Here is a 20,012-nt window from a genome sequence, read left to right on the forward strand (position 1 = left end):
GAGAAACCTTTCTGAGGGCCCATACAGAGTGATTTATTGTGTGTTAACTGAGGAAATGCTCTCTCAGTAAAATGTGTCTCTGTTTTCTGGCGAGTGTTGGACGTGATGTGGTGCACAGGAAGTAGTGATGTGGTGCACAGGAAGTAGTGATGTGGTGCACAGGAAGTAGTGATGTGGTGCACAGGAAGTAGTGATGTGGTGCACAGGAAGTAGTGATGTGGTGCACAGGAAGTAGTGATGTGGTGCACAGGAAGTAGTGATCAGATGTATTCTGGAGAGCAGGGTGTGGAGGTGCTAGAAGCTGCACGGTAGTTTCTGTCCAGCAGGAGTCTGTCCGTCTGTCCGTCCGCCGCAGGTGTGAGGGAGGAGGGGGGACAGGAGCGGGTAACCATAGTGATGGACATGATGACATCATGCTCTAGCCTCAGTTCTGCTCCACAGAGAAGTTGGCCATCACCCTGCAAGCCAGTGTGTGGTTACAATCTAGACAAAGTAAACTGACACAGCTGATTAAAAGACACTTCACAAAGACAAAGCAATGTGGGAGTATTGGAAACACCCCCCCCCCCCCCCCAAACACACACACCCTCCATTTAAACTGCACATTGAGACTCCCCTCGTTGCAGTCTTGTTTTTCAGTAGCGACGGTCCAACACCAAGGTGACTTTCAGACGGCCCACGTGCAGCAGAGAGCTCAGAGCTCAGAGACCAGGTCTGCACAGCCTTCTACCCTGCTGCAGAAGTTATGACCTTATGGTCGTGTGGGTCTAAACAAGACCTGCACAGAGGGTGTTGTGTGGGTCATAGAGGCGGTGCACTGTGCTATACTGCCATCTAGAGGATGAGACGAGAGCCCATCTCAACCAGAACAAAGGAATGTCCCTCTTGGGATTTGTGGGCCATGCTGTACCATGTGACACGAGGTGAGAGCAGCTCACACACTGAGGGGATGTCGTTCTGGACCCGGGGTCAGTTCAAGTAAAGAGAGTCTCTTACATGTCCTTTCTCGGCATGTGGTTGTTGTACTCCAGGACAGGCGGGTTGGCCTCCTCATCCTCAGGTAACTGCGAGAGCAAACAGTCGTCATTCACTAACAGAAATAATCCAGGCTCAAAACCCACCTCTTCAAATAGTACTACCTGGTAGTACTCCTCCCTCGTAAGCACCTATTCTATTTTATTTAGCTATTCTTGCACTTTGCCTTCAGCACTAGATTATGCTCTTAGTCTCTTGTTTAGAAAGGAGATGCACTTGTGAGTTCTGGTGAGTAGTATTACTTTGGCTTTTCCTATGTTAAATGCAAATATTGTAAGTCGCTTTGGATAAAAGTGTCTGCTAAATGACTAATGATAAAGTGTCTGCTAAATGACTAATGATAAAAGAAAGACACATTTCCGATCAGTTCAGTCAGCACAATGAGCAGCACTTTTGACGAGCTAATAAGTCGTGGTTAGGGTTAGGGTTAACCCTGACTGTTGGCTGCTCCGAGACTTGCTGAAATATGTATTTTAAAAACATCCTGCACTTGAACTCTATCTGAACTACAGTGTTAAGAGATGTATTGTACGAATGTATGTAGAAACACTTGTGTTGCCTCTAACTCACCTCCCAGTAGGGCTCGTCATCAAAGCAGTTGTCATCCGACGCGTCTCCCCAGATGGGCAGCCTCAGGATGCCGCCTGGCCACACCAGACACAAAACAAACATGGCGACTTCTCAAAGAGGGCACACGTGGTGGTGGTGGTGGTCATACAGCTTGTGACACACAACACACATGCAATTGGGCGTGACACAGAACACACACACACACACACACACACACACGCAGGCTGAAGCGGTCACCAGTGAAATGTGTGCTCTGCATTTCTTCCATCCAAGCTGTCGTCCTCCAGGGGCAGTCAGGAGCAGTGGGCAGCCATCGTTCATGTGCTCCGCCCAGGTCCCGGTCAGGGACAGGACTGAAGAGCAGCTGTTCTGCATGTTTTTCATGTGTTCCTCTATGTTGAGGGAACCCGAGTGAGCACGGGGAAGACATGCAAACTCCACACAGAAAGGCCCAGGAGATATGATCCCATGCGGGAATTGAACCCAGGACATTCTTGCTGTAACGCACAGAGCCATCACACCTCCCACACACCACTAAATCACCAACATCTAGATTTGATAGTTCTGAGCTGTGGATGTTGGATATTTGTTGCCCCAAAATGGAGAGAGAATCAGCAGGCTGAGACCATTTCTCACACCTGGGCGCCACAGAAACTGATGTCTCGTTAATCTTTCTTTCTGCATGGCAAATTGCTGTAGGCCAAATAGTCCTCTTTTTTTTGGTCACGCTTTATCATTTGCTTATGCAGGCAAGAGTGAAGAAGTACACCATGAGGACTCATATATAATAACAAATATGTCATTTCAATTATGCTCAATACATTATATCTACAGTATATGTAGTCCATGCAAGTGTATGAATGTGAGTCACAGTCTTTTATCTGGTGGCTGAACAAATCTACACCCTAAAGACTTTGTATTGGTTCTAGAATGCAGTTGTTGTTGTTGTTGATTTTTACTTTCAAATTGTTTCCATCCACTTGAAGCGACAAAATCTGAATGAAAGTCCTCAGTCGCTGTTTGAGCGAAGCATTTAGAGACTAGTGAGTCTACCTGGTTGCATGCGGTTGAATGGGGGCAGTTGAGCTCTTAAATGTGTATGGGAACAACGGACTGAAACAGACCAACCACATCCCCCTGACATTAACATGCCATAGCAGCAGGCTGCCGTACAGCTCATTACATGTTCACGTGTTTTGCAGACTTGCACAGCCGTAACAAACGTAAACAATGGAAAACCTTCCACACCCGGAACCTGGATGTTTTGAAAGTTACATCAGATCCTGCTGCAGGTAACTACAGAGTTATCACTAGGTATGATTAGAGTATGTGGTAAATAGGTGTTTATGTTTAGTTACTGTTGTTGACGTATTTTGTGTCTATGTTTAGTTATTATTATTGTTGTATTTTGTGCTTTTAACATGCTTTTATCTTCTAGTCCACCTCTCTTTCCCCTTGACTGGCTCTTGCCACTTCACAGCCCGCCACTGTAAATAATAATTTGTTCTTAAAAGAGTAGTAAAGGGAAAATGCATGTTTAGCCCTGTTTTGTTTAGCCACCGAGGGGGTAATTGGTGTCCGTTGGTGTTCTGACATCAAATTTGCCGCAAAGTATGAATCCTGTAGGGTTTTATTGATCATTTTATGAAATCCATTGACTTGTATTGACGCGACCGTTGTAGATGTGTAGATCAATCCGCAGAGGGGATTCAGGAAGCGGAACTACTTACGGTAGCTATTGTTATTGTTTATGTTGCTAGGCTACCTAGTTTGCGGAAGTTTACACAGGTATATGCTGCGACTAAATAGTTCTATGCTAAATATTTAAAAAAGCCTTTCCAGATGAACTAGAATCTTACTTTATGGCGAATTATATGTCAGAACACCAACTAACACCTCGATGAGTTTCTTGTCTTTGAAATTGTTTTTTTTAATGATTTTTCATGGTGCCCACCCACATCCATTGTATGAGCAAAACGGTGGTAGAGCAATTATCAGACTTTCTCAAAAGTGCTAGTTTTGTCAACGTTTTGATCTGAACCATTGTATTTGATCATAAGTAACCTTAAAACAGGGCAAAACATGCATTTTCCCTTTACTACTCCTTTAATGACTTGCCTGACGAAATAAAAGAAAAAAAAACAACAACAACAGAAGGGCAACTGAATGTAACAGGGTTAGCTAACCCTAACCCTAACCCTAGCAGCTGAAGGAAGGGTTCTCTCACCGACTAGGATTCCTCCTCCCAGTCCGAAGCACATGGCCACGCAGAGGCCGGCCGCCTGGTGTCCTCCCTGGCGCGTGGGCACCATGTCTCTGAACTCCCCCTCGAAGTCAAACGTGTTGACCAGCCTGCAGGGGAAGAGGCTCCACATGAAGAGCGTTAACCATGCTGCACAACCCCCCCTTGGGGACAATAAATCCCCTCTAATGGAATGCAATTAAGTGTGTTGACGGGAGACACGGACTGTGTTTGATTCCACTCTTTTCGTTTGGTTTTAATAGCAGCATCCGTGTCTCACTGTCTCCTGTTTCCTCGCCTCTGAGGGACTGAAATACGAACAAATTGTCGGCTGTTGGCCCAGGTCGCGCACTGTGAACTCTGAACTCACCCCTCCTTCCCGTAGACAGGCTCAGAGGCGGCGGCGGCGGTGATGGCGCCCACAATGCCCCCTATGACCCCTGGCATGGCGTGGAGGTTGTGGATGCCGCAGGTATCCTGGATCTTCAGGTACTTCTCCATGAAGGGCTGGAGGGAGGGACACAAACCTGGGTCAAAAATACTATTTGAGATCTTCTAGAACAGCTGTACGTTTGCCTGGGTGTCCTGGAGAGTCCGGTAGGTAACAGACACACTAAGGAGTCCAAATGATTCCAAAGTAGTGTTTCCGATGGCCCATGTCTGGAGAGACGTGTCAGTCACATGTGGGCTGACCAGTCGCTTCTCATAACTACAGCCTCTCAGTGACGAGCGGGACGTACAGCGCATGACAACAAACCGCAGTGTCCAAACCGTTGGGATGACAAAATGTGACCCCCCCCCGCCCCCTCGCCGCGGCGTGTCCGGTTACCGTCAGGTAGATGTATCCCAGAGTGGAGATGATGCCACAGCAGAACCCGACGATCAGAGACCCGTACGGCATCAGCATGAACTCTGCCGCCGTGCCCAACGCCACCCCGCCAGCCAGGGTGGAGTTCTGGATGTGGACCTACGGCAACGGCAGAGCGATGTGACGAGGTTATGATGACGTTATCATCAAAGGAAACCAACGCAGAAGATGACAGCATTGGGACATGTTGAATTGGAGCAGATAGATCAGACAGCTACAGTTGGAACATCAGTGCAGTCTACTATTGTAACCAGTAAATACTGTGCAGTATTTAAACCGGACAACCCCCTTACGATCCGAACCACCAACCTTCCACCTTGAAACAAAAACCGGTCGTCACACTGGCGTGTTCTTAATGTACGCGACCTCTGCTACACCTGAGAATGTTTCCCAGCTTGGACCAGAGTCTGTTACCATGTCCAGCTTGCCGTGCTTGTTGAAGAGGCTGGAGATGGCCACGGTGGTGAGCACGGAGGAGGCCAGTGCCAAATAGGTGTTGATGGCGGCCCGGTGCTGTCCGTCTCCGTGGTCGGTGATGGCCGAGTTGAAGCTGGGCCAGAACATCCACAGGAACAGGGTTCCTGCAGGAGAGGGGGGGGCGGGGGGGGGGTGGCCAGGAGGACATTGTTGTTAGGGTTATATGTCGGAGGTGCTGTACTCCAAACTGAACCATTAAACAAATCTGCTGGGCAAACATCATGGCCACTGTGAGATGTGTTGCATGACTTTACTTTAAAAAAGTGAGGAAACCTTAGGAAAATTAAGTAAAGGAACTTATTTTTAAAGATTTTTTTGCAGGAACACCAAAAATGAAGTGTGTTTCTAAGTTAACAGGGCGATTTGTGCAGTCATTGTATCTATGACCAACCAATCATGGCGAAGACATCAGAGTGGTAGACCGAGCCCTGCAGCTTGCTCTGGTCAAGATCCGGCCGATAGAGCATCCACGAGATGGCCAGACCATAATAACCACCGAATGTGTGGATCACCATGGAGCCTCCAGCGTCTCTGGCCTATAAGGGAGACCATTTAGCTAGGCACTGTGTGAGTATTGTTCTAATCCTTCTGATTCACCATATTAAAAAAACAACAACAACAACATCAACAAACTTTGGATTAATCTTTCAAGGCCGCGGACTAATAAGTGTCGTGCCGTAGACTCACGTGTATGAGGTCAAGAATAATGAACTCCTCAACGGCAAACAGGGTGACTCCAAACAGGGTCAGAACCAACAGCTGGACCGGGCTCACCTTCCCCAGAACTGCCCCGTAAGCAATCAGGCAGCCCGCCACACAGAAGTCTGCATTGATCAGACTAAGGGCACAACAAGAAGAGAATTACAGAGGGTGTGAAGATATATATTGTACACACATGGATGGGTGGATGGATGGATGGATGGATGGATGGATGGATGGATGGATGGATGGATGGATGGATGGATGGATGGATAGATAGATAGATAGATAGATACTGTAGACAGACAGACAGACACATACATACATACGTACATACTGTACATAAATGACTGCATGTGTCTCTATAAAAATAACAATCAATTAACAAATACATAATAAGGTGGTCTACGCCTACTTCTCGACGCCGATCTTGATCTTTCCGTCGGTGTAGTCCAGCGAGTGGAACCAGCCCTGCATCAGCAGCGCCCACTGGATGCCGAAGGCGGCGATGAGAAAGTTGAAGCCCACGGCGCCGAAGCTGTAGCGCTTCAGAAAGGTCATGAGGAAGCCAAAACCCACGAAGATCATCACATGGACATCCTGGAAACCTGGGGGGAAGAACCACAACAGGAGAGAAGGGGGAGATGCAGGGATGGTGAGGGGAGAGAGAGGAGGTGAGGAGAGGGATGAGGGGAGAGAGAGGAGGTGAGGAGAGGGAGGAGGGGAGCGAGAGAGTGGGTGAGGAGAGAGAAGAGGTGAGGAGAGGAGGGGAGGAGAGGGAGGAGGGGAGAGAGAGGGTAGGTGAGGAGAGGGAGGAGGGGAGAGAGATAGTGGGTGAGCGAGGGAGGAGGGGAGAGAGAGTAGAGGAGAGGGAGGAGGGGAGAGAGAGAGAGGAGGAGAGGGAGGAGAGAGAGAAGGAGAAGGAGGAGGGGAGAGAGGGTAGGTGAGGAGAGGGAGGAGGGGAGAGAGAGAGAGGAGGAGAGGGAGGAGGGGAGAGAGAGAGAGAAGGAGAGGGAGGAGGGGAGAGAGAGTGAGAAGGAGAGGGAGGAGGGGAGAGAGAGAGAGGAGGAGAGGGAGGAGAGGAGAGAGAGAGAAGAAGGAGGAGGGGAGAGAGGGTAGGTGAGGAGAGGGAGGAGGGGAGAGAGAGAGAGGAGGAGAGGGAGGAGGGGAGAGAGAGAGAGAAGGAGAGGGAGGAGGGGAGAGAGAGGGTAGGTGAGGAGTGGGAGGAGGAGAGGGAGAGGTGTAGATCAACATGGTCAAGGAAAATAAGGTTGGGACAACCCTAATCCTAACCCTGGGAGAGGTGGGTTCTTTAGAGGTGGGTTCTTTAGAGGTGGGTTCTTTAGAGGTGGGTTCTTGTTCATGTCATTCCAAGTTCAACTGAGGTCATGCTTCAGAAAGCATACTAGGAAAGGGACGCTATGAACTACGTATAACTTCGGGCCAGCATATCCAACAGATATCCCCATTGAATGTGCATCTCTGCCTAGATTCCCGTGCTCAGTTTGGGGTAGTGGTGCTGCTCTGTGCTCCCACTGAGGGATGAGATTCCAGTAAGTCTGCTTGAATGCAGATGTCTGGGCCACCAAAGCGTTATTTTCCAACCACAGGATCAAACACATTATCTGTTGATCACGTGTCTCTGTTCAGGTAAGTTTTCAGTGCTGGCTGTTTGAGACAACACAAGCACTTTGAAACGCTTGTAGTCACTCAAGGGGTCAAAAACTGAAAGACTTTGAATGACTATGTCTATGTCCAGCCTGTGTCTCTTTTTTTGGGGGGTGGGGGGGTGGGGGGGGGGGGGGTGATTACTGACCTTACTCAGTTTTCTCAACTGAGAAAATCACTTTAAAGCACTTCCTACAACAAACATCACCAACCACCCTCACCTTCTCAGCAGTGCACCTGGGCCCTAAATGGGCCATGTCCAGGACATGAGTACAAATGAGCTCCCCTAGCCACCTGCCGGTATCACTTACAGGGCTGCCAAAACAGTCTGGTACATTCCACAGGACAATGGGGGGCCTCCTCCTCACTGTGAGATATTTATTTCACGCGTAAAACAGACTAATGTAACCTATAGATGTTTCCGTACTATTACAGCAGGTTGAAAAAAAATGCTGCGTCCATTTGAACCAAGCTGGAGCTGATTGGGAACTGTTAACAAAAAACACTCCTCCCATCGTAGATTGTCCTCTGTAGCCTACTGGCACAGATGTAGGAGTCAAATAATGTTCAGTAAGGACACACTGTCCATCTCATCGAAATAAAGGCGCGTGACCTACGTTTGAAGATTGAGGGGTCTATAGGGAACAGACTGTGTCAGAAAAAAGCATTCATCACCTAACACTCAACACCATATCAGAGATGGCCTGGCGATAGTCTGTCATTGACACTGCAGGTGTCTGCTATGATGAGCCGACCACACCTTTAGACATTATTTAACAGGTGAAATTCATCCCAGCTTTAAAGCTCTAAGGAAAACAACTCACTGTACACACACATGCACCAATGTGCACACATACTGTAGCCTATGCACACACGCGCGCACACACCTACGCACATACCTGTACACAGAGAAATAATTACATCAAGCAGCTTTGAAATCAGATCCAGAATCAGCAGCTGCAGTACTGTATAACTATTAAAATCAGTATGCCTGTTGGAGGAGGGTTTGTCCAGAGTCTGGGAGGATGGAAAGCCCCTGGGTCCATCTAGCCTGGCGTCGCCAGCCTGATCACTCTGCAGATCAGTCTGGACATCCGACCGTTCTAACGAAATCCGCTAGAACAGAAATTGTTCGTGCCAATCACAACCGTTTATTTAATATGGGGCGGGTTTAATAAGATCACGGAATAGAGGAGCGAGTAGAAGCATGTTCGCTGATTGGTTGAAGGTCTATCCAATTGTGTCCAGAGGCTTTCTGATCCACGCTCGTTGGTAACGCCCCTTGGGAATCGGAAAACAACTGTGAGTTTCCAGACACTTCTCATTTTTGCGAATTGGGTCTGGCGAAGTCAGGCTGTGTCCACTGCCGGCAAGCTTACAGCTGCTTAGAGCGCATTACAGCTGGAGTTTACAGCTGGCTAGGCTACCAATGTTTTACACCTAGGCTACGTTAGCAACGAGTGTAGTGTTTTTGCTGAGTGTAGAATAACTAGCCAAGTTAAGTTAGCTAGCTAATGTTAGCTAGTGCTAACGTTCGCTGTTTCTGCAGTTTCGCCAAACAACGACCTCAAGAATGGCGTTTTCTCCAGGCGTCCGAGCCTTCTCACTCTCTCTGCCCAACTTCATCAGCACTTCAACCATTCTTAATTATCATTCTGCAAACAGCGAGCATTAGCCGGTGATACCCTGACCCCACTGATAACATACAGTACACTTATACTGTGGGATTTCCATTATTAAACCAAATAATAACCAAAATACACATAAGCCCTAGGCTTGCTTCTATTCATCCTGAGACCGCTCAGGAATAGAATAGAATGTCTTTATTGTCATTGTGCCAAGGTACAACGAAATTAAATTAGCCTCAACTTGAGTGCGCTGGACAGCATAGCCTACAACATCAACCATAACCAGTGTTGGGCAAGTTACTTAAAGGAATACTAAAGGGAAAATGCATGTTTAGCCCTGTTTTAGGGTTAGCCTACTTGTGATCATATACAATGATTCAGATCAAAACGTTGACAAAACTAGCATTTTCGAGAAAGTTGATAATTGCTCTAGCACCGTTTTGGTCATACAATGGATGTGGATGGGCATCTTGAAAAATCATTCAAAAACATGTTAAACTCTCGATTTCAAAGACAAGAAACTCACCTAGGTGTTAGTTGGCGTTCTGGCATATAATTCGCCATAAAGTAAGATTCTAGTTCATCTGGAAAGGCTTTAAAAAAAAAAAAAAATTTAGCATAGAACTATTTAGTCGCAGCACATACGTGTGTAAACTTCCGCTTTAAGTGATTCCGATATTGCGCAATGCCTTGATCTCACGGTAGGCGACGTCCGTGGATTCCGGCTAGCCGCAACAATAAGACAGGCTCGTGCGAAGCATTTGTTTGGGATCTCTACAATGACACGCTATTGTGCCATTGCCAATTGTGGCAAAATCCGTTCATCTGTAACTTGTCATAGACTTCCCTACAACGATCCCGCAAGATTGAAGTTGTGGCTAGAATCTCTTTACTTGGACGTAGACACACCCGTGGATATTCTTCGGGTCTTAGATCACCGTGTGTGCGCTTTGCATTTTGAGGACAAATGTTATAAGCCTAGGCTATTCTCGAAGAAATCTCCCAAAAGGGTCTTCCTCAAACGTGATGTTCCGACTTTACATAGAGGAACGACAGAAGACGAACGAGTGGAAGAACTTGAGGTAAGTTCTTATTGCCAGCTGTGTGTTTGTGTGTGTTGAAGCATAATACTACTACTACTAATAATAATAATAATCCCTTTGCTAAGACTAACTTTAGAAAAATAGAATTGTAATAAGTGGTTTTACAGCATGAAATTATCAAAACTGTAGATTTATTCGCTCGGACATAAATACTAGTGGTAAAAGCAGGACTCACTTTCAACAGGCAAGGAGTCAGACTCCTCGACCGTCTCTGGCTCTGCGGTTCGGCGAGCCTCCATCTCTTCCATTTGCTGTAGTTCCTCCTCACTATATTCAGGCTCGAAACGATAAGAGCTGCCATCAAAGTCTAATTCCTCACGATCATATTCATACTCTTCTAGGTCAACCATTTTGATAAGCGTTTTCTGAACTGTAGCCTAGGGCTTCCTTGTCTGTGAGCGAAAGAGTAGCGTGAGCAGTGAGCAAACTAGCTAGCCTAGCTAACATAAACAATAGCTACCATAAGTAGAATCACCTCGGCGGATTGATCTACACATCTACAACAGTCGCGTCAATACAAGTTAATGGATTTCATAAAATGATCAATAAAACCCTACAGGATTCATACTTTGCTGTGAATTTGATGTCAGAACACCAATGGACACCAATTACACCATCGGTGAGCTTCTTGTCTTTGAAATCGAGGGTTTAACATGTTTTTGAATGATTTTTCAAGATGCCCATCCACATCCATTGTATGACCTAAACGGTGGTAGAGCAATTATCAACTTTCTCGAAAATGCTAGTTTTGTCAACGTTTTGATCTGAACCATTGTATATGATCATAAGTAACCTTAAAACAGGGATAAACATGCATTTTCCCTTTACTACTCCTTTAATAAAAGTAATCAAGTTAAGTTACTGATTACTTTCTCTAAATTGGAATTAGATTACTTTACTGATTTCTCTCTGAAAAGTAATCAGATTGCTAATTACTTTACTTTTGAGTTACTTTTTAAAACCAGATCATTCCTTACCCGAATTATAGAAGTGCTGCTGTTTTGAATTTTAGATCATAATGGTTACAAGAACATATCATCCTTTACCAGCACATCTCAACCCTGATGACATAAACAGTCAGTTTAGCCATGACTGTGCTTATCAATCAAATGAAAGCTGTAATGTAGCCTAACTGTAATCTGATTACTGAAAATTCTAATGTAATTCCTTACATTCCAAGTTACTGGAAAAAGTAATATGTTACTTTGTAATCACTTACTCCCAACATTGCTCCTAACTGACCTGGGGTGGTCTCATATGGGAAAATAGTCTACGCGTTACACATTCATGAAGAAAATATCACGTTTCCACATACCACAAAGGAACATGTATCATGGGTGTGGGACACATGTTTAGCGTGTTTACTCCTTCAACATGATACTGTATAACGTTCAGGACAGACAAGACCAGTTCAACTTGTTCCTCCATGTAGAGTATTGTTTTGACATTGCTGAATGTTTAATTTGTGATACTAGAAGCAAGACCGGAATCACAATCAATAAAAAAGGGCCAGACTTTGTGCGGAATAGAGGAGAGTGCTGGCAGCCCAGGTCATAACCCTAACCCTAACCCTAACCCCAGCCCAGGTCATAACCCTAACCCTAACCCTAACCCTACAGTATGTACAGTACACCGACAGGTACGCCAATGATGAACACCCTAATTTATGATCATCACACATTTCAATGGTCAATGAATATAGCACTCTATAACCTGCCCCCTATTACAAATTACAAAGCTAATATTCATACAGAAATTTCAGGAAACGACAGGAAATACATTATACATTTAGAAATGTCCTGTGGGGTGTGGGTGGGCTAGATCCACACCTACTTTTTCAGTATTTCCTTGTAAATGTCAGTTACCTGACACCACTGGTTGAAAATGATAACAATTATCAAGTAATTTGAAATTATAATCTAGACAACCTAGTTCTACAAGAAAACTGACAGATAAGGAAAAACACATTTAGCCATATGACAGTACTGATTAAATCTAGGCTAATTAATTAAATATACCACTAATTGAATGTAGGCAAATGGAGTTGCCCAACTGATATTTCCTACTGCCCACACCGTCAGTGCAGTCTAGAACTGTCCGTCCTCATCATACTCAGATAGCAAGCTGATCCGGGCCATATATTGTAATTGTCAGATGCAGCACTGAGTCCCGGCCCATATCTGGCCCGGATCGTCTTCTGGGTCCCTGCAGGTCATTTGAGGTCACTTACTTGGGTATCTGAAATAGAAGTCGTTCTCTACGTCGCTCGATATGTTATGAGATTTCCTGTGCTCTATCCAATGTGTGTCCGATTCCTCATTGTAGCGGATAAACACCCCAAACAAGATGATCATTGCAGTTTGCCACACGAAGCACACTGCTGGAAGACTCAACCGAACATTGGTGTTTTTAGGCCGGTCACACAATTGCCTGAAGCTTTGTATACAGCCCATTGTGGATGATATGGAAAGACAACAGTAGAGCTGCCACCTCTGGCACTTTAAGGCTAACGTGCTGCTCTGTGATCCTGGAGGACCAGAGCTTTAAAGCTCGCTTGGCATCACAGGTGTGGATGGGGGTGTGTCCCCTTCCTATTGGGCACACCTCCTGTTCTTTCCATGCAGGCTAGAATGAACAAGAACCTCTCTCACGTGCATGGAGGGAACTTAGTGAATGATGTCCTCCACTAGTACATGTGTGTATGGGGGGTAAATAACCTCCAAATCATGTACAGCATTGGTATGATCTAGCACTGTGACTGCTGATGTCACTTGTTCTTATGCTTTACGGATGTGGGTTAGGTTCACTTACTCTGGACAAATGTATTCACTGTAAGTGCTTTGGATAGCAAAGGTGTCTGATAAATTACTAAAATGTTAATGTAAAATGTAATGTTATTTCCTTACTGTACTTTAATAATTATTCAACTCTGTACCACTGTACTATGTCACTACTTTTGTATTTTTCATACTCTGCTACTGTATTACTGTAGTTGTTGAGTGTAAGTTTGTACATTAAAACTTTGTCATTGTAGTCTGCACGCTCTCACTGTTCTTTGCATTTTTCTGTACTCTGCTTCTGCATTACTGTATATGTTGTTTGTAAGCAGGACACATCTGTAAAAGAGACCTGGCCTCAGTATGGGTTAGGGTTAGGGTTAGGGTAGGGTTAGGGTTAGGTCTAATTAAAGGCTTATGTCTGTCTACTGTGTCTACTAACTGTGTCTACTAACCCTAACCCTAACCCTCTTACAGAACATGCGCATGTAACAGCTCTTATTTCTTTCTATGTTTATAAATGAATGTGCTCTAACAGACTGTAAGGCACACAGTGTGTTTCTCCTCTAAACTGAAGAAACATTATCTGCTCACTCCTCCCATGGACTTCACATGTAGACTTAACCCTCAGAGTGGGGTTACATGCTAGTCAAAAGAAAGGTTCCCTGTGTTTGATCATGACAATGACTGAGCAGGCTTTTCACAGACATCCAGGAACCCTGTTGCCCAAGTTGTTTGACATGCAGGGAAAACATAAATGGTGAAATACCAGTGCCGAAAGAAACTCAAAGTCCAAACCTTCATCACATACCACACATTCCTGGGTATACAAGTATCATACATGTTACATGCATGTTAGAGGCCAGCGGGCCAGCGGACCTCAGCCGTGGCGTGTTCTCGGCGTGTTCTCTGAGACAAGCGCCGGAGTCACAGCGCTCTGTCCGCCCTGCGCTCTCTCTGTTGATCCCGTCAAGCATCAGCTGGAAACGCCGCGTTGCCCTGCTCCGCACGGCCCCCTGGGACATCAGAACACACGCTGGACTGGTTTGACTCAGTAAACCATGACAGAGGCAGGAGTGTGTGGAGAATACCGGTAGTGATACCGGTAGTGATACTTATGACCCCATCTGTCCTCCCCTTGACACAAGGCAGCAAAGGACATGCTGATGACAAGCTCACTCGTTCACGGGCCGATTCTCTCTGGCCAACAAACCTTTAGGAAATGAATGAACTTTGAAAAACAGAATAGACATTTCCGCGAAGGTTCCTGTGATTTATGTAGAAAAGGACAGTATCAAGTATAAATACATCTCCTAGAGTGGTGTCACACTGTTCTCTAGGTGACAGGATCAATTCCTCTCAGTCAGTCTACCCTGGGGGGGGGGGGGGGGGGGGGGGTAAAGAGCAATTGCGGATATAAATCACATACATACAAACATCTCTTTAGTCTGGTACAGTGTGGGTGGGGCTGATCCATGTAAAGGAAAGGGCAGCCAATCAGGTTACCTTCTATGGCATCCCTCCCACCCCACCAGGCTAGGGGTGAGGAAGGGGAGGGGCTGTTCGGTGCCGGGGGCGGAGCGAGCAGTCGGGGGGCCCACCCTGCCCTGAAGGCCCGCTGCACAGGACAGGCAGTGGGCCGTGAAGCAGCAGCAGGGGCCGTGTTGGTCCTCGGCGGAGTCCCCGGGCCCTGGGGCCCTCGCCCCTCCCGCCAAAACACTCCGGTTACGCCACTTCCCAGCAAAGCCAGCTGCAAGAGACAAATATTTGCAATGGAAATGTCATGAAAGGGAACCTGTGGGGGGCAGCGGGGGGGGGGGGGGGGGGGGGCGGCGTGGTCAGTGGGGGGGGGGGAGGTCAGGGGGGGGGCGGGGTGCACGGCCGAGGGGGTAACAGGGCAGACCACAACAGAACCAAGAACCCTCATTTCAGAATCAGTTCAATTTACATGTTGTTTCTTTTTCTTGAGGTACACATCCAGTAATCTCCCATATATTACAGTAACTGGAGGCAGAGTGCAATACTTCATCCATATGCAAATCTACTCAAAATTGCAGTGTATACATATAACATGGCTCATCTATCACACTACACTCTGCACACACACTGAACACACACTCACCACTCTGGATATAGAACACACACTGCACACACACTCACCACTCTCCATTCTTTTTTTTACAGTCTATCATAATTTGTATATTGCACTGTATTTTGTACTGCATTTGCACTGTCCTGTCCTGCACCCTGTCCTGTGTTGTCTGCAACAGCGTGTGCCTTAACCCTGGTCACATTCCTAGTACGTGTGAACAGTATACATGGCTAATAAAACAGATCTTGAGTGTCGTGAATCTAGAATGTGAGAGTGAGCAGCCTAACCCTAACCCTTACAGAGAAGCCCTCGGAGCCCACAGCCCAGCTCCACCTGCTCTGGTAGGCCTAGTTTGATGACCCTCACAGACAGCAGCCTGGACTTGGGGTCTTTGGTCAAGCGAGGGGGCCTGTGGTCGGGCTTGGCAAAGCCCTGGAGCGTGTGGCCCTGCCTGGCCTCGTGCGGCAGGGAGAGGCCCCTGAACAGGCTCTGGAGGCGGCCTGCTTCAGCTCCGGTGGGAGGGGAGTCCGGGACGGCCTTCCTGGACAGGGCCTCCCAGAGAGCAAAGAGCACAACACACAGTAGGACCACTCTTCCACAGCTTACCAACCAAATCAAAGCATCGCAGTCAGCCTAAATGAAGGAAACCTAGGCTTGTGTAGGGGATGACTGAGTGATACTTAATACAAAATCATCACTATATCATTCTGGCTTCTGGATACATATGACAGTACTATTGTTTAAAGTGTCCTCGTTTAAAATTCCTGGGGACAGCCCTGAATGACTTGCCTGTCCCCCTCCGTGGCCGGGCGGTGGGTCCATCTTGGGTCTGCGGTGGGCGTCCAGGGGCTGCAGGAGCCCGCGGATCAGGTCCACCACGCCCAGCTCCCAGGCCCCGCCCTGCTGCTCGCACAACCAGCACACACCTCAGCACACACCACACACCTCAGCACACACCACACACCTCAGCACACACCACACACCTCAGCACACACCACACACCTCAGCACACACCACACACATCAGCACACACCACACACCTCAGCACACACCTCAGCACACACCACACACCTCAGCACACACCACACACCTCAGCACACACCACACACCTCAGCACACACCTCAGCACACACCACACACCTCAGCACACACCACACACCTCAGCACACACCACACACATCAGCACACACCACACACCTCAGCACACACCACACACCTCAGCACACACCACACACCTCAGCACACACCACACACCTCAGCACACACCACACACCTCAGCACACACCACACACCTCAGCACACACCACACACATCAGCACACACCACACACCTCAGCAGATACCACACACCTCAGCACACACCACACACCTCAGCAGATACCACACACCTCAGCACACACCACACACATCACTCAAAACATGGTCTGGCTTAATAGGGTTCATTTTGCCAAAATGACATGAGGTAATAATCAGGGTTGGGGTAAATGGCGTTTTTGTTCCATCCATTGAGAATTTAATCTGAAAGTCAAAGTCAAGTTTATTTATATAGCTAGCACACACTTGTAAGCAAATGTAGCAGACAGTGGATTATGGAATCCGTCCCATAATTCAAGTTTCTAATGCTTTTCCATAAGTGTATTGAGAAGAAGCGATTATTGCAAGTTAACTTAAAACTCACCACCTGATTTGAAATAGAACCTAGATGGTAACACTGTCGGACCAGGGATGACCCACCCTGGGGCTTATTCCCTTTGCAGTTGTGGTTTCGGGTCTAAGAGGATCTGGATGCCCCTGTCCAAAAAATGGGCCTACCCATAAACCTACGATGCGATGCAGCAAGTTCCTTCCAGAACATCTTCTGGAATATGTTACTTCGTTCGGTATGTCCATGTTTTATTCTAACTCGTAGCGACTGGTGAGACTAGGCTGCTCGATTCGCCATTTGCATGACAGGATACCAGCTGGGCTTTAGACCGGAAACCAACTGAACAGTGAAGCGAGGTTACTGATGACCCCACCGTGACCCTAACCCTAACCCCCCTCAGACTTGGCCACAGCCGCGTGGCCGCCGCCCCTCTCGCCCGGCGACTCCCCCTGTTGCCCCGCCCCCCGGGCCTCGCCGCGGCTACACTGTCTCCTCGGCAACGGTGTCCTCCCTCCGGGCTCCTCCTTCATGTGCATCTCCTTCAGCATCCTCCTGATTGGACAGATGCGGGGGAGAACATGTGACATCTCCAGTTCTCTGTCTACCCCTACCCCTAACCCTAACCCAGTTCTCTGTCTACCCCTAACCCTAACCCAGTTCTCTGTCTAACCCTACCCCTAACCCTAACCCAGTTCTCTGTCTACCCCTACCCCTAACCCAGTTCTCTGTCTAACCCTACCCCTAACCCAGTTCTCTGTCTAACCCTACCCCTAACCCTGTCCTGTCTCTCCAGGAGCACCAACCAGCCCCCTGCCAGTGTCTCCCCCTACCTGGAGCGCTCCCCCCTGGCTGCCAGGGTGTCTCTGTGTTCCCCTACCTGGAGCGCTCCCCCCTGGCTGCCAGGGTGTCTCTGTGGCTGTGTTCCCCTACCTGGAGCGCTCCCCCCTGGCTGCCAGGGTGTCTCTGTGTTCCCCTACCTGGAGCGCTCCCCCCTGGCTGCCAGGGTGTCTCTGTGGCTGTGTTCCCCTACCTGGAGCGCTCCCCCCTGGCTGCCAGGGTGTCTCTGTGGCTGTGTTCCCCTACCTGGAGCGCTCCCCCCTGGCTTTAGAGGCCAGGGTCTGCTGGGAGAAAGGCCCAGACTGCTGGAGGAAGGTGTTGTACTTGTGCGAGTCGTCTCGGGGGTAGATCCTGACAAAGCCCCCGCAGTGCTCCTCCTCGTACCTCTCTAGCTCAGCCAACCAGGACGCCTGGCTACTCATCAGCTGCTCCCTCCTGTGGTCAGGACAGGGAAGTGCACCAACCGTGCCTCGTTATCAAACAAGTTTCCAGGTTAAGTTTAGCTGAACACATGGCAAAAGTGTGCCCTCTTTGGGTGAAGAGATACACAGAAAGTACAAAAAATAGAAAGACTCAAAAATTTCTCAATGTGACTTTCCTGCTAAAAAAAAACTCCAGCTACATAAAATAATGAAAAATAATTCTGCAATTCTGCAACAACTGTGCACTGTTCTAGCTGAGCGCGTTCTGGGGCAGGGCTGGTGTCTCTGCAGGAGGCGCTCCATGTGCTTGTCCTGCTCCAGGACCCGCCTGCGGTCAACGGCCCCCACGTTCAGCAGGGTCAGCGCATCGGTCAGCAGGGCATCTTTCACCTCCCAGTCCAGGGGGGAGTCCATGGCGAAGCTGGGCGAGTGGTTGACCTTCAAGCAGGGTGCCACAGAACGGGTGTGTGTGTGTGTGTGTGTGTGTGGAGGCGTTGTTTCATTCTCTCTCACTGTAGCTCACTTGGCTGGTTCATAATTATTCTACTCTGTACCACTGTAATTTGTCACTACTTTAGTACTATTGTTACTTTATTCGTTGATTGTAACTCTGTGCTTGTCCACAGTTAATTAGAATGTGACAACAATATAGGGATGCGTTGTGAACGTTCTCATAGATGTCCACAAATGGGAGTACGTATACAGCCTTCACAGCTGATGGGGGGGGGGGGTGGTCGGTGACCCTCGGGCGGTGCTGAAGTCTGGCGTCTCCTCCGAGGGTCCACTCACCTCCAGCAGCCAGGGCTTGAGCTTGAAGTCCAGCAGGATGTCGAAGCCCAGGATCTGAAAGCAGGAGCTGGGGCCCACGTGGCCGGGGAAGCCCGTGCGGTAGCTCTGCCTCAGGGTGGGCTGGGCCGAGATCAGGGTCTTGATGACCACGTCCTCCATGTCGCTCCACACCGTCCGAGGGTCGTACCCATGCTGGCGCAGCCACGACCTAAAGGCCGACAGCTTCCTGAGACGGGGAGGGGGGGGGGCATGATCAGACCGTAGGGCCCCACTCTGATTCTCTAAAATGTATCCTCCCTTTCTCTTTCCCTTGGAAAAATCATTGATCTGACAAGAGTAGATCGGTAAGTTTACTGTTTACAGCTCAGGGGAGCACATGTTTACATCCATCCATGTTAGATCAGAGAGTGCCTCTAGGGGGAGAGGGGAATCAGCCAGACCAGTGGTCCGGACAGTGAGCCTCCTCTTCCTGTCACATGATGCCGGTCTATAAGACTGCCTTTTACTGCCAGTTGCTTCATCACGGTCAAAGTTGTGGTTGTGCTTGTTGATGGCATAGTTGGTGAGATGCATGCAGATGTCATCCTGAAAACCAAATGCATAACAGGAAACCACGTTGACGATTTTACATTAGGAAGATGAAGGTTTAATATGTATATTAATATGTTTAACATGTATATGTTTAAGGTGTGATGACACGGTGCTTCCTTATTACTAGGTTGCTGGTGTGAGGGAGCCTGTAGGTGGCAAAGCGCATGAGTCCCTCATCGTAGAGGAAGACCCTCAGGGGGTCACATGAGGTCACGAGCACATACAGTCTGAGGTCAAACTTATAGCCGTCTATGATGAAGGGCTGTGGGGGGATAGACGAAAAACAACCATCAAAATCCGATTGCTAACAGCAAAGACGACATTCATCGACTCCTTCACATGTACCCAATACGATCACCCCCCCAGGGATCCACCTAAACTGCTTCCACGTCCTTTCGTTCGCTCCGCTGGGTGCCAGGTCGGCAGAAGGTCACGGGTGAGCAGGCAGACATGACTCAGCCTTGCCACTGCTTGCCCTTGTGTGGTTACCTTGGAGACGTAGCTCTGGCAGATGATGTGCTCCTCAGGGTTGATGTCACAGGCCTGACGGGTGATGTAGATCGGGTTGGG

At 48.1% G+C, this 20,012-nt stretch overlaps 1 protein-coding gene across 2 annotated transcripts; it reads right to left on the reverse strand.

Moving 5' to 3' along the window:
• Positions 1-3: 3 nt before the first annotated feature.
• On the reverse strand, positions 4-15,781 carry LOC311319214 (ammonium transporter Rh type C 1). Of its 2 annotated transcripts, XM_084450700.1 has the most exons (12): positions 15,493-15,781; positions 14,574-14,817; positions 6,307-6,499; positions 5,880-6,030; positions 5,584-5,728; positions 5,130-5,296; positions 4,677-4,814; positions 4,218-4,354; positions 3,833-3,957; positions 1,606-1,679; positions 997-1,064; positions 4-458 (listed from the first exon to the last, which is right to left on the reverse strand). In XM_084450700.1, the coding sequence occupies exons 3-12, from the start codon at positions 6,477-6,479 to the stop codon at positions 425-427; spliced, it is 1,212 nt and encodes a 403-aa protein (XP_084306826.1). In that variant the 5' UTR covers positions 6,480-6,499; positions 14,574-14,817; positions 15,493-15,781; the 3' UTR covers positions 4-424. The 2 variants fall into 2 exon arrangements, with proteins under 2 accessions (XP_084306826.1, XP_084306827.1); XM_084450701.1 differs by lacking the exons at positions 14,574-14,817; positions 15,493-15,781.
• Positions 15,782-20,012: the final 4,231 nt, after the last annotated feature.

The sequence above is a fragment of the Borostomias antarcticus genome (genome assembly GCF_949987555.1).
Source record: "Borostomias antarcticus genome assembly, chromosome: 16".
In the NCBI taxonomy this organism is placed as follows: domain Eukaryota; kingdom Metazoa; phylum Chordata; class Actinopteri; order Stomiiformes; family Stomiidae; genus Borostomias; species Borostomias antarcticus.